This window comes from Sinohyriopsis cumingii, chromosome 11 (assembly GCF_028554795.1).
Source record: "Sinohyriopsis cumingii isolate HCF-2022 chromosome 11, ASM2855479v2, whole genome shotgun sequence".
Lineage (NCBI taxonomy): Eukaryota > Metazoa > Mollusca > Bivalvia > Unionida > Unionidae > Sinohyriopsis > Sinohyriopsis cumingii.
Window position 1 is genome coordinate 18653823 of NC_142971.1, and position 15652 is coordinate 18669474.

General features: G+C 36.2%; 1 protein-coding gene across 6 annotated transcripts in view; it reads left to right on the top strand.

Annotated features, from left to right (window-relative positions):
• Positions 1 to 15652, top strand: part of LOC149787694 (vinculin-like) — a 134221-nt gene that overhangs the window by 58016 nt on the left and 60553 nt on the right. For all 6 annotated transcript variants that reach the window (XM_089973881.1, XM_089973882.1, XM_089973884.1 and 3 more), the window contains exons 13-17: positions 1736 to 1887; positions 6724 to 6901; positions 9024 to 9221; positions 9702 to 9793; positions 14499 to 14604. In XM_089973881.1, the coding sequence (XP_089830007.1) occupies positions 1736 to 1887; positions 6724 to 6901; positions 9024 to 9221; positions 9702 to 9793; positions 14499 to 14604 (726 nt within the window). The remainder of the gene's footprint in view (positions 1 to 1735; positions 1888 to 6723; positions 6902 to 9023; positions 9222 to 9701; positions 9794 to 14498; positions 14605 to 15652) is intronic.

The following is a 15652-nucleotide window of genomic DNA, read 5'->3' on the forward strand; positions in this document are numbered from 1 at the left end:
TCTTTCTGTCACTTATTTGTAAAACACACAACTCTCACTGTAAATAAATTTTGGGACTGATCATTTAATTTTCTGTGGTGGAGGTGGAGGTAGGCTGGGGTTTTCTTTTGAGAGGGTATATTTTGTTGTCTTGTTTACCTCAAGATATTTTTTTTCTTGAACCAATATAATGATTATGTTTAGTTCCTTTTTTCAAAACAGCAAGAATGTTTTTTTTAAAGCAATTTCAGGTGCATACTTTTCCATACATACCCCAGATTAAATGGTCAGTCCCATGTGTCCTTTCCTTGACAAGTCTTTTTTCCTAAAAATTGATCCTTTAATGGCAGCTGTTGTCTTATTAAAATCTATGTAGACTTAGCATGGAGTGAACTTTAGGCTTTATCTTATAAAAATTGTTATATCCTTTCATGGGCCTTGATTTCTTGAATGCTTCACACATTTTAATCAAAGATATATCTCCAAATGTTGGCAAACATGCATGGGAGAAAAGAAGCTTTTGCTGAAAAATTCATGCATTTATGATATGTAGCATGGATATATTGGACACTGTTGGTTTAATCTTTTCTCATTGTAAAACTTAAATTCTATAAATTAAAGTCCTGATCCTCAGTGAATACCTAATTACTTGTATCTCATGTAAACTGTATGAGAGGGTCAGATTGAAATTGTAAACATATACTCAGAAGTCTCAAATACAGGCTACATGATGGTTAAATAATACTTTCTTTGAATCTAACGTGGAATGTTCATTTGTGGATGCATGCAGTCTGTTGAAGTGATTGCCATAATGTGTATATTAAGTCTGTTGAAGTGATTGCCATAATGTGTCTATTAAGTCTGTTGAAGTGATTGCCATAATGTGTATATTAAGTCTGTTACCTGCCTGTCATACCCTACACTCACAGTATTTATTTCCAAAGATTTATCTATGTCATAAAAGTGTCAATAGGACAAACCTCCTCCTGTCATACTGTTTAACTTAATTATTGGCTTCTATGTGTGAAAGTTTCAGAGATTTAATACAAAATCTTTTCATGACTTCAGTTCTGTGAAGAAAACAATTAAAATGGCATAATCAGTCTAACAGAGAATGTGTTCTGTGAAGAAAACATTGAAAATAGCATTTGTGGGATTTAATAATTAAAAGAACTGTTGTCAAAACTAGGAGATCTTGATCCATCAGAAAGTGTCAAGCAAATGAACAATTAAAGAAATACAAATGAACAGGTAAAGAAATACAAATGAACAGGTGAAGAAGTACAAATGAGCAGGTAAAAAATACAAATATCTCATTAATAATTATGATTGTATTCTGTTAATGTTTGACTAGTTCAAATCAGTCTGTATCTCATTAATAATTATGATTGTACTCTATTAGTGTTTGACTAGTTCAAATCAGTCTGTACATCATTATGGTTGTGATTCCCTGCTAGTGTTTGAAATCAGTGATCAATTTTCTATGGATAATGGAACTTAATTGTATTACCGGTACACTAAATACAAGACATTTATATTTAAACTTTAGGTAAATATAAAAGAAAAGTATATTTGTCTTAAATTCTAGTACCAGTTTGGTTTTCCAACATATTATAGTTTGCTTTAGCAGAAAAACTGACAGACATTTATAATGTACTTCAGCAATGACATAATTAATATTATTGCTATATGTTACTGAAATTCATTATTTGGTAAGTTAAGTCTGCTGACTAATTTTACAACAATCATTTTGCAGGCACTCCAGGAAGAGAAGGTAATTTTAATGAGAAAGCTCGTAACTTTGAGGCTCATGCCACCAAGTTAGCTGATACAGCCAGCCTTGTGGCAACAGCTGGTGGATGTCGCAACAAGAAAACTGTAGAGGAAATATTCAAGTCTTCTAATCAGGTATATGTCTTGTGACAAAATAATTCTCATTCTTTATGTTAGTGTTTATGTGATTGCATGTGTTTGATGGATTTCCTGATCCACTATTATCCTTAAATGGATGGAGTCGTTGCAAGAAATAATGAAATTGATTTATAAGTTAGTAAAGAATGGTAACGTTGCTGTACAGTTCATGTATCATATCATTGTATGTAGTGGTTTGAAGGTTATTTTCAACTTTTCCCAATCCTCTATTTCTCCATAAAATACATTACCTAATCACATTAACATTAGGACTACTCTCTACAACCTCCAAATCAAGTCCTCCTTGAAAGATGAAATAATATCTTAACATGTATACGATGGAAAGTAACTATTACAGGTTAAGATCCTCGATACCCACAAGGTGATCACCCCGATGTAACCAGTTTCATCTTTCACTTGCTGATGTTATCAGTAACCTCCTGGAATCATCTTAATTTATATTTAATTTCAGCCATCCACTTTTCTTTTCAATAGTATAGTAAGTCAGAATATTGTTTTATTATATACCTAGCAATTTTCTGCACAAGAATGAGCCAGAGTTTTGCCGTAACGTCCCAAAAATAGGAAAAGGGTTTGCCTTTATTTCAGTAATTTATATACTTTATTTTGTGCAATTTTTTGTTTGTTATTCTGTTTCAATTTCAGCGTTACCAGTTGCAAAAAGTACAAATGATTCGAGATTGCAGATGGGACCTTGTTTGGCAAACATAAGATGTAATTGGCATGTGTAAAGTGCTTGTCATCACGCATGTAATGTGTGTGCATTAAAGGCAGCAGATTCCTGGTCCAACATTTTAAAAAGGCAAATAAAGGGATCTGCGAAAAATGAACTCAGTAAAATCATCAGCACACAAAATTTTAAGCCTCCACCCCACTGCAGAATCATTAATATGTTTTATGGGGGTGCTGAGATGCCACCACAATGCCACCTACTATGCCTACCCCTCATCATGATGATACCAAAAACAGTTTTGATACTGCTGCGACTGCAAATACAATCAACGATTTGAATCAAGCATTGGAATCGTGAATGATTCACATGTTACAACAAGCTTTATCACTAAAGATGTGAATGAGTGAATTTGACAATCTTATCAATTGACATTCCACTGAAAATAAGCTCTTTTCCTTGCCCATACATGGACTTGGAAACATTGAAGCCAGGCATGTGAACTTCACCATTTGGACTGGTCCACACGTAATGTATAGTACTCCATCCTGGTTACAGACCCACCTGTTCAGATATCTAGACAGCCAGTTATATGGCTTTTGCAGTCATGCATCTGACATCTTGGACTTGTAAGTCCTCCAGCTGGTCAGGTGTTTTCCAACAATATCAACAGTGATGGCATTTTACACCCAGCAGACTGTACAGCCAGCTGGACCAACTATCTCAATGGTATATTGTGAATTAGCATTATTTTTCGATCTCTCCGACCCAACCAAACCGGCTATAGTGGATGAAATTTTCCTAATGTGATCACCTCTGATAGCACATCCAAAGGCATTACTCTGTGGAAAATTGTACCTCTGGACACTGAGTGTACAGTATGAGGACATTCCCCATGTCGATCATGAAGATGAGATGAACATGTCAGAACATTCCAGTCCAACCATGGAACTGATAGAATTTAGGTTCAGGGCAGCTGAAGGAAATTTAAAGGATTTTGCTTCAATCAAATGCCTTCCTTCACTGGCAGTCAGTCCTATCTACAGTGTCAAGGCCTCTGTGGATGTAGATGACAGAGATGACATCTTTTATTCAGAATCTTGCCACACTCTTCAAAAATTGCAAAAGTCGTTGGTCGTCTCTTGGATAAAAATCAAAACCCTGGTAACTCCAGAGCCATCCAACTTCCTCACCTTACTGGTATGAATCACATACTAATGCAATGCTCCGGTGGCCTAAGTGGTCTGCCTTGTATGCAGGAGGTCATGGATTTGAACCACAGCTGAGTCATACCAAAGACTTATAACGATGGTAATAGCAGCTGCCTTGCTTGGCACTCAGTATTAAGAGGTTAGTGTTAGGACTGGTTGGCCTGGCGTCAAGGTAATATGACTGGGTGGGACAAGATGCTACATGTCTTTGGCATGATGCCCCAGGGCTTCACCTTGTTATAAAGTGTTTAATGTCATGTCAGATTTGGTCAGAAACATGTTGACTTCTTCCCTATTCTCTGGTGATCTTTCATCTAGCTGGAATGGCCAGTAGGATCATCAAATTGAGGGGGTGAGAAAAAAAGGAGCACAAGAATTGCCCCATCAGCTTTCAGTGAAAACACCAATCTCTGCAAGACCCTCTGTCAAAGAAGAGACATTTGTAGACAGTCATATGTCCCTGACTTTCACAGGTAGGTAGGCAGGGGAGAGAGAAAGCAAGGTTTCTCTTTCCCCATAGCTCCTTCTGGCTTACCTTAACATTCATCCTCTATCAAAGCCCCTGGATCATTACCAAATGTTGGACTCCATCATATCCATTTTCAGGATGTCCATCTCATCAGTGAGAGTGGACAGTGGACAGTTTAGGTTGGATAATCAGTATAGAGAAGTCAGACCATGTCACTACTCAGAATTTTTTCTATCTAGGTATAGAGTTCATAACTCAAATCATCCTGGTGCACATTCCTCCCTCATGCACTGATAGTATCATTCATGCATCAGCTGCCTTTGCATGCACCCTCGCAGATGGCCCTTCTGGCAGAGAGGCAACCAATCTCTGGTCATTTAGATCACCAAATTATATAAAATTCTCACTTCTTCAGTGGTAGAACCTGCAGTAGTTAGTGGCAGGAATACCCTTAGAAACTCCATGACAGGAAATAATATGTCCAGAAGCCAGTTCATTGGGTTAGGGAGCACACTTGCAAACGGATTTTGTGACAGTCAGTGGCAAATGGATATTGCAAGAGTCGGCTCTTCATGTCGTCCATTTTCAACATCTCCCACACCTGGGTAGAATGCGTCCAAGGAAATATAGTCCCGATAATGTGAAATGACTCATTTGTTGTGGCGTACCTCAAGGGGAGAAGGGGGAGACAAAATCAATGCACCTTTGCCTCATGCTATGGAAATGTATCCATTAGTATGTCATTATCAGATATATATTTTAGTATGAGACATTCCAGGCAGTCTGACTGTCATGGCCAACTCATTATCAATGAGAGGGCAATTGCTGCATAGAGTAGTCTGCCCATCCATCAATCTTCTGTCAAGTCTGTACTCAGTTGTGGGAGTCCAATGCTGGATCTGAAAACCTTCCCCCTTTGTCTCCCCCACTTCCAGACACAGAATAATTAGCCATAGATGCTCTTTCAATCAGCTTGGAGAGAATATGATCATATGCCATCCCTCCATAAGTTTTAATTCCATAAATAGTTCACAAAATGGTGGGCACAGACCACAACATATATTTCTGGTTGCCCATCAATGATGGGACAAGTCCTAAATTAATGATCTCCTTGATTTAGTGAAAGACAAACCCATAAAATTGTATTGACTCTCTTGCTGTTTAAACAGCCAAGGTCACCAATATTCCATCCATGTCTAGAGAAACTCAGCCTTCACATCTGGCGCTTGTTAGCGAAGGCCTATCCAAAAAGGATTTAAAAGCTTCAGTCATGTAGAGGGTCACTGCAGCTTAAAAGAACATCAACTTTGAAGGCATACAAAGGGAAAATGAGACTTTTCAGTGATTGGTGTCATATCAATAAGGCCACATTTCTTTTGGCCTCCATTTTGCAACTGACTTGCTGCTTTCCCTTTTTCATTGAAGACAAGAAGTTCGCCCTTATCACAATAAAGGGATTTCACTCTGTGATAGTAGACCCACTGGTACATCATGGAAAAGACGATATTGGCTGCAACAAAGACATTTCCAAGTTGCTGTCTGGTTTTGACATATCCAGTCCATGCTCACTCAGCTTGTTCCCAAAAATGGAACCTCTCCTGGGTCTTGATGTGGCTCAACTTGTTAGTTGAAGCCCTTGTCAGACCTGCCAACTCTTATGATTTTGCCGTAAGTCTTATGAAAATTACCCTTAAAATACAGACTTACGACATACTAGCAAAAACTATGGGAAAAAGATTGTTGCCGAAAAGTCTGGATAATTGGTTCATCCGTGTTTTATTTGGATCCAGGTTTCATCTTAGAATTAGTAAAATTAGTTAGGGAACCAGACTAACCGAGTGGTCTAAAGCGCTCACCGTTCCAGATCACTGCCATCTCTGTGTGGATTCGAGTCTCAGGCTCGGCTAACATGGGTGTGTGAAAAAGCCTGCCAGTAGCTTCTCGTGGGTCAGTGGTTCTTCCCGGTGTTTTCCAGGGTTCTTCCTCCACCAGTTATACTGGCCACCATGTATAGCCTATCGTGTGCTGAAAAATGGCGTTAAACCCTACAACAACAACAACAACAGTAAAACTGGCTACATCTGGAACACTGGTGGTAACCATGCAGGTATAAAGGGGAGTTTACCTGTAAGAGTTAATTCTCATGGTTTATACATTATATAGATGGAAAGACATCTTTTTATCTTTCAGGGAGGATGGATTCAGATGTAGCAGAGAGTGTAATCCTAATGTTAATGTGATAGTTAAGAATTATCAAAGAAACATAATTACTAAAAACTTTTTCTCTTTCCTATTTGGTGTTCTTGCTGGGATAGAAATTAGCATTTTTTTAAACTAACTCGAAGGATCACAATACATACACAATGTCTTAAGAAATAATTTTCATGTAATATTGTTTTCTGGAGGTGGGAGGATTTACTATTGCTAAAGCATGCATAAAATCTTCATTGAATTTTTCACAGATAACTGACCTGACTCCTCAAGTGATAACAGCAGCCCGGATTCTATTTAGCAATCCAAATAATACTGCAGCAAGTGAACACTTTGAACTGTTGAAGAAACAGTGGACCGATAACATGGAGAGACTCAGGGCACTAGTGGATGAAGCAGTTGAAACACCATCTCTTATTAAGGCCCAGGGTATAAATTGTCTACTTATTTCTTCTCACTAAGATTTTCCAGCTGTATGTTATGAACATGTATTGTATATTCTGTAAGACTTGTTTTGAGAAACCACCCCTTCTGCCAACAAAAGTGGTTTCAGGAAACTTAATTTAAGGTTGTCTCTCCAAACAGGTCTCTGCAGGAGGGCCAGTTTTCAAGGTCAAAATTCATTTGGGTATTCCTTAATGACAGTACGTATGGTTACAGGCAGCTATTTCATTTATGAGCTTGAAACCAGAATGTGTGTGCTGGTATGTTATGTACCATATTTAAAGGAATAAAAGTCACTGATTGGCTGAAAATAGTTACCAGGACTAAATGAATTTAAAGAAATGGTGCTAACAGCTGCCTCACTTTGCATTTAGCATTAAGAGGTTAGTTTTAGGACTGGTCAGCCTGGTGTCAAGATAATGTGACTGGGTGTGACATCATGCTACATGTCTGCGACATGATGCCCCAGTGCTAGACATCACTATAAACTGTCACACTGCAGACATCGTAGTGATATGACTGAAAAATTGTTAAAGCTACATTAAAAATCTAAATCACACACGCACACAAACACTAAATGAACTTAATTTATCTGAATTAAATTGTAGACAGTAGTAGGCTTAAATCTAGTACCATTTTAATTTTATCTCTGTCGCTTCACATGTTTGACTGTATGTAAATGGGGAAATCTCACAGGGCCACATTTTTATAGTGGGAACCTGTAAGAGAATTTGTCTCGAAACAGGCATGTCATTTTAAAAGTTATGGTATGGATAGTTCATTCGTAGGATGTAAGCATGATTTTTCTGTCTGCTTCAAACAGGGTTGTAGCTAGGTTGCACAATTGTGGAAATCCCACTGAAATTGAAAATTTCACATAATTTTTTTATCTGTGCAAATATAGTTGTGCTAAAAATAAGGAGTGGGTGCATATTTTCATGGCTCATGCATGCTTTACTTTGAAACAATGTTGAAATGACCTGTTTTGCTACTGTATGATGTTGCTGTTGTGGACCACAGTTTCAGTCGGTTGAAGAGTAATGGCAGCCAAGGAATGTTGAAATTGGTTGAACTAACAGTTTAGTTTCTTTAGCAAAACATATCTGAATGGGATCAGATTCATTTTGTTAATTGTAATTACACACATAGTTCGACCAATTTGAGCATTCCTCAGTTACCATGTCACTTTAAACAACTGAAATGGTAGTCAGCAAAGTAACACAGCCACCAGATTGTGCCTACTTTGAAATGGCAGTCAACAAAGTAACATAGCCACCAGATTGTGCCTACTTTGAAATGGCAGTCAACAAAGTAACACAGCCACCAGATTGTGCCTACTTTGAAATGGCAGTCAACAAAAGTAACACAGCCACCAGATTGTGCCTACTTTGAAATGGCAGTCAACAAAGTAACACAGCCACCAGATTGTGCCTACTTTGAAAGTATAGTAGGAATGAACAGTTAAACTCTAAGTTATGTAACAGTGCCAATATGGGTTACTAGTATGTGAGATACTTGCAAAATTTGGTCTCCAGTGCTGCTTATGACGCTGTTGGAACAGCTATACAGCACAGATTCTTATGGCAGTGAAATGTCCAGCACCCCCACTCGCACCCCCCCGTACCTGATGATCTTGGTTCATGAGATTTTGTTTTGTTGATGAATTTGAATGATGAATGTAAACACTAAGATTGTAGTGCTGCTTTATTATGTGTGATGTTCAGCAGTATGTGACTTGAAAGTCATTGTTAAACTTTAAGACAACAAGTATGGGCTTTTTATGTACAATTAGATTCTTCATTTGAACTGTCCTTTCTTGTAACCGTAGAGTTAATACATTCACTGCTGTTTCAGTATTTATTCACTTAGGATTTTATAGACAAGTATCCTGGGATAGCTTACAAAATAGACAGTATTATACGTTTTCTTAGCAGCAGTATTAATAACACATGCCCTCAAAAATTGATCCTTTTGTTTCTTATTTCTGTAATTTGGGAATTAATTTATGTAAACAATATTTTTGTTTATGAAGGAATAAACTGTTCAGTAGTTCATATTACACCATTGTGTTTTACGTTTTGCTAATGAATACTTTCTCCCAAATCAGAGGAGGCCATTCTCCGAGACACAGAACGTGTTGAGGAAGGAATCAGGACTGTTGATCCCCCCAAAATTGTAACCAGTGCCTCAAGCATTGCACGTCGAGCTAATAGAGTTCTGCAGGTGGCACAGCAAGAGGCGGAGAACAGCGAAGATCATGTCTTTGTGGAACGAGTGAATGAAGCATCAGAAAATCTTAAAGCAAGTAAGAATCTGAACAGCTTTTATATAATTTGGTGAAATATATAAAAGATTCCAATTCAGTTGTTTGTCTAATTGTCTATACCTCTGCCAACCACATCCATTTTTTATGAGATTCCAGGTTCATTCCATTGTTATGATGCTAGTGGTTGTTAGTTTTGCCAGGTACTGGGTTTTGTAGGGGGGAAAGTTATCAGCCTGAGGGGCACTTACTTGAGATATCCAGCTTCAGTAGATTTAAATACAGTGCTTTCTCACTTTAATATATAATATTGGATTAAATGTGCAGTGCAAGGGAGGTAAACTATCTGCAGAAATAACAATTTGCATTTAAGACACTGATTGGATAAGAGTTGTGACTATTGTTAGCAAGTTACTGTTTTGTTTGGACCAACTATTTTACTTAAAAAGACATTGTACAGAATTGAAATTGCAGAAATTATTATGTTAGGAATCGATATATCCTCAAATATTTTTGTTTCAGCAATTACCCCTATGGTTCAACATGCAAAAGTTCTATCAATGAACCCACAGGATGCAGTTGCAGCTAATAACTGGAGGAAGGCAAACCAGGCTGTGAGTAGTCGGATCAAAATACAACTAAATACAGTCTTCATTAAAAGTGTATACATTAATTTATCTTCGATAAGTTGCCATAAAAAAAATCCTAGACTGTCATTAGATACGTTTTGAAGTTCTCATGAGTTTTTTTAATATATTTATTACCTTTCATTTTTTTCTTCTGATTCATGATTCTTTCTTTTAAAAATATTAATACAAATGTTATTCAGAACCATTCCATCTGGCAACAAGTTTGATTATGTAGCTGATCTGGTCAAAGACCAAAAGAGCTTTTATGATGGTCATGTGTCCAACAATCAGACTTTTGTCTTGTATCAGTTAGAAGTTGTTTGGTATTGCTGTCCCTCCTAAGCCACGTGGAGGAAGGTTGTGACACATTCTAAACTTGATATTGATTTTTTTCTTCATAAATATTAATTATGTATTTAACCAAATTTAACATGTGAATATCTGTATATCGTGGCAATATTTGAAATGAGTTCAGTGACTTTTTATACATGATGCTAGATTTAAGGTCAAAGGTCATGACAGAAATTTGTATTGCAGTTATCATGTAAATATGTCAACTCAGATATATGAAATAATGTTTTTTGTTACCAGATTTGGTATGTTTGAGTTTCTCCAGATGATTTCAGTACTCAGCAATAGAAATAAATTAAAGGATGAGAATCATGAATCCTAGAGATTCTTTTCTGCCATAAGTGTGTCCCATCAAGGAAGTTTTCTTTGAGTCACTTATATCAGGATTTAGCTTTCCTAAATGGGTCTTACGAAGTATTTGCCATACTGTTACTGTCAAAGTTTTAAATTTTGTCATCATTAAGTCTATGTTGCCTTTACTTTCATCAGAGTGTGAGTGTCCACATGTGCATGCACCCATGTGTGTAATTCTTGGGGGCATTGTGTAATTGACATACTTTTCACACTCCACTGAGTATGTCAAGTTCATTTATTTCTTCTTCAAGTACATTACCTATACACAATGTCAGGAGTCCTGCCATTACCTTTAAAATCCAGCTTTTCCAGGTGAAATAACAAAGACATCTGACAGTAACGTGTTTGGCATGCATTAGCAATTAAAGTGCTCATTATTGCATGCTGACCAAGACAGACAAGAGTATTGTCCCCATGGATAGAGGAGTTAGTGCCAGATCTTGTCATTTCATTAATATCTCCACTCGTGCCCAGTCAACTTGTTCATTCTAGAGGCCTCACAAATACATTCCATTTTGTGCCTTTTCTCAAGTTTGAGTAGGGTAGTGTATTCCATTTACTTTCTCAATAAAGTTTGCTCTCTCATTGTAGACGAATATTTTGCATGCCAAATATCTATTTCTTCATGCAAGAAAGTAACCTGTGCCATCTGAAGTCTTCAACTGAATGGTCAGAACTAACACTACATCTCAGTTACTCAGCCTTAAATGGTTAGAGTGCCCACCTTGAATGTGGTGGCTGTGGGTTCAAACCCTTGGCTAAGTCATACCAAAGATTGTTCAAAAAATGATACTAGCAGCTGCCTAACTAGGTACTTAGCATTAAGAGGTTAGTGTTAGGACTGGTCAGCCTGGTATCAGGATAATGTGACAGATGGGACATGATGGATAAAATGATGCCCCAGTGCTAGACATCACCATAAACTACCACACTGCAGAAATCATAGCATTAGGACTGTACAATTGTTAAAGCTACATTAAAAATATAAATCACACACACTCAACATTAAATGCATTCTTACATTCCAGCAGTCCATATAGATAAAATAAAATCCATTCAGTTTGAATTTGTTTAAGTGTTTTGACAATTGAATTGATTTTACTTTTCGTTTATGATTTTTGTTTAAACTATCTCCCTCTTGCTATTATATTTGATCTTATCTGCTGTTTTTGTTGTTAATTTTACCTGCAGTCTATATTTAATTGTTAATTAAAACATTTCTGTTTACATTTTGAGACTACTTAATGTACATTTCTTATATAGAGACTTCTTGTGGCATAGTCATCAGTTTCTTTTAGATTAATTGCTTACACCATTTAGGTTGACAGCAGAGATCATTTAGATTTATGGTATAGGCAATTTAGATTTATGGCATAGACCATTTAGATGTACGGCATCGACCATTTAGACCAACAGCATAGACCATTTAGATTAATGGTTTACATTTAGATTTATGGCATAGACCATTTAGATTTATGGTATAGACCATTTAGATTATAGCATAGGCCATTTAGACTAATGGCATAGACAATTTGGACTAATAGCATAGACCATTTAGGTTTATGGCATGGACCATTTAGACTAATGGCTTAGTCCATTTAGATATTATGGCATAGACCATTTAGACTAATGGCATAGTCCATTTAGATATTATGGCATGGACCATTTAGATTAATGGCTTATATAGATTGGATAGACTGCCTTTTTTTGTGTTTCTTGACTATGTACATGTTCGTGGGGTGTACATTTTATAAGGGTCTGTATGTTTAAAGTTTTCTAGCCAAAATTGATCTTCAGAGAGAAAATATTGACAAATTTCAGTGTCGTCAATTATTCTAGTAGTGGAGACATTTTTATAATTAGCTGTCTCAGATTGAGATCACAAAAATAAGTCCCTTAAGAATGTATTATCTGCTGTGATAAATATGCCCAAAATAATATCATTTTGTGAAGATTTAAAATGCACTGGAATAATCCTCTCCTTCATTGAGAATGCTGGTGTAGTCTTAGCTTTCTACTGCATGGTAAAAATAGGACTATTACAATAATATTAGATATTATCTGAAATAAACGTTTTTTTCTTTTAGGGGGAATCTAATCTTCAGTACTGGTACATAAATTCATTGAAAGAAAATTAAATAGCTTCATCAATAGCATGAATAAATAGTTGTAGGGACCACACTCCCATATCTAGTACTGTAGACATTATTAAGAACATTCAGTCGTTGCTGATTATTATCAGCAATCATGATCATGAACATGCAGATCAGGCTTTGTGTTGAAGATGGAGAGCATTAATGTTTTACATACCTGACCAATGTGTGTTCAGTTGCATTTTATCCAATTAAAAAACCTATTCTTTTTATTTTTTTCCCTCTTTGAATAATAAGCTGCTTTGACCTGTTCTCATTAGTATTGTGTAGTCATGTTTCTGTAACATTCATCATTATTATATACCTGCCATATAACTAAACATATCATTTATAATGTTGAAATTCTTTTTCCAGAACATTAACTCTTGTTCTCCACCATCTACTGTTATCATATGTTTAAATAGGGGATTTTTTTGGGACCAGGAAGAAACGTTGATTTCTCAATTAAAAGTTCAATGATAAACATTACATGAACTGAAAGAAGGAAAACTGTTTCCATACAATCACCTGACTTATATAACAGACATGGGCCCTTGCTGACCAAGTGGTCTAAGCCATTTGCCTCTACAGATAACTCACACCTTCAAACTCTGTCTGCTTGAGTTTTAATCTTGTCTCAAATAACACAGACATGTGAGAAAGTTTCCCAGTAGCTTCCCACTGGTGGATGGTTTTTCCGCCAAGTTCTTCCTCAACAAAATATACTAGCTGCCATGTGTATCCTATCATGTGCTGAAAAATGGGATTAAACCCCACAAAAACAAACTACCAGTAAACATATACCAAATACTTTGCATTTAAGATAAGAAAGGCACTTTTATTTTTTGGGGGTCAAGGGACAAAGAAGCAAAATTGTTTCTGCGCAATATCTGGAGTTATTTATCATTAAACTTTGACCAAATGTTTTTGATGCCTTACATTTGAGACAGGGAAGACAATAATTCATGTTCTTTCGAAAGATCAAATTTAAGGTCAAGGTGGCCTGAATGAAGGAAAAATGATTTCCACAAAACTATTAAAGTTCCATACCACAATTCCATACTGCATGCCTTGATTTAAGTTGACCTATTCCCTTAAGTTTTGTTCTTCATGCCATGACCTGAATTGACTCGATGCCTCAACATTTTCCTTAAAATCACATCCCTTCATTTGTTTATTTTATCCTTTGCCCATATCTCAGACAAGGCTGATAACTGCTTCACATGACCAGTACCAACTCCTTGTTGCTAAAATGAGTCAAAAGATGTTAACATCATTTTTTTTTTACTTGGGAGGTTTGGATTTTAAAGGTAGTGAAAGGACTCCTAATGTATTAAGATTTGGCAAGTATTATTGAAAAAACATATTTTACTCCGAAATTTTGTTTCATTTAGTATCACATGTTTGATAGTGCTATCATAAAATCACAGCTTTATTCTGTTATTAGAAATACGCCACCAATGAACAAAAGTAGTCACCATGACCTAATCTTCAAAATAATTACAGTTCATTTATCTCTCTCTTGGCCTTTCTGTCATGCAACATGGTGTGTGCATGCATTCTGTGTAATGCAACACTGTGCTACCTTCAGATGGTTGAAGTGACCTATTTTCTGCATTCTGTATTCCTTTAATATAGGAAAGTTCTTGTTTCCATGCACCACTTTGTAGCCAAACTATACTAGTTTGTGACACTTAGTTCTCATATTTGCAGTACAAGCCAATGGCTTTGTATATAAATAAGGTTTAGTTAAATATCAAAATGAACAGATCTAATATTTTGTCAAAACATTCATAGCAAGTATAAGTATTTTTGTTAGTTCTGTCTTTGAAAAATGTTCTATTCATTTACAGTTAATTAACTCAGTGGGTCAGGTACGACAGGCAGTAATGGTGTACCCAGAGCCCCCTCCAGAGGTATTTCCTCCTCCTCCAGACATGTCCCAGCTTCATATATCAGGTAAGTGCATTCATCCCTCATTTTGAATGATACCCTGATTATTGTGTATTTGACAGATTGTATGTTTACATTTGTATCAGCCAGTGACAGTCATATACCATATATATCTATACTAAATTATAGTCAGTGTCACTGTACTATATTCAGCATTATTTAGTGCCATTACATGTAGTGCTTGTGTAAGATTGTGGTTAGTTTCTAATGAGACATATAGTATGGTATAGCTTGTTTTATCTGGCCATAAGTGGATCAAAACCCTTGGGCTGAATAGGAAGTCTGATTGCAAGAGAAAATTAACAAGAAATTTGTGACATTTGTAGGCAGTGATCTGGAATAGATAGAGGTCACATTAGACAGCTTCCACTCTTTTGTTTCCCTCCATATGGTTTGTATTTAAAAGTGCAGTGTGCCAGATTTATAAGATTACAGTTATTATGCATTTTGCTTTAATAAAATACCATTGCAGATTAAAAAACTTTTATTGTGAGCATGTTTTTATGTGAGCAAATTTGACACAAATTTCTCAAAAGGTTGTTTCATTAAGAACATTCCAGGGTCAAAAGGCAAGTGTCATTTGCAGCCATAACCAAGGATATGATTTTCCTGTCACATATAGCAAATCTTTTTTATGCTCAAAAATATCAATCCAAGGACACTGAGCTTTCCTTTCAGCCCTGGCATTTACTTTCAAATGGAACATCCAGATAATTATGTCTCACATGTACTTTAAACACTGTTTTTGTGGTGTTAATAGGTTTATAGCGTGGAAAGATGATACAGCATCTCTACACTGCTCAAAGGATACTTTGTGGTTTATGTTTTTTTGGTTTTGGTAATTGCAATTTCATAATAATTACCATGTTATTTAGTAAAGTTTACATTCTTATATATTTAACTTTTACAGCTCCTGCAATCTGTGCTACTGTGTTTTTTAATTAAATTCTTATGTTACCCAGTTATAATACCTCAGGAGATGACATCTAGCTCACAAATCCACTCCTCCTAAGTTAAATTTTGGCCATAAAAAAGCTGTTTTCAACCAGCATAG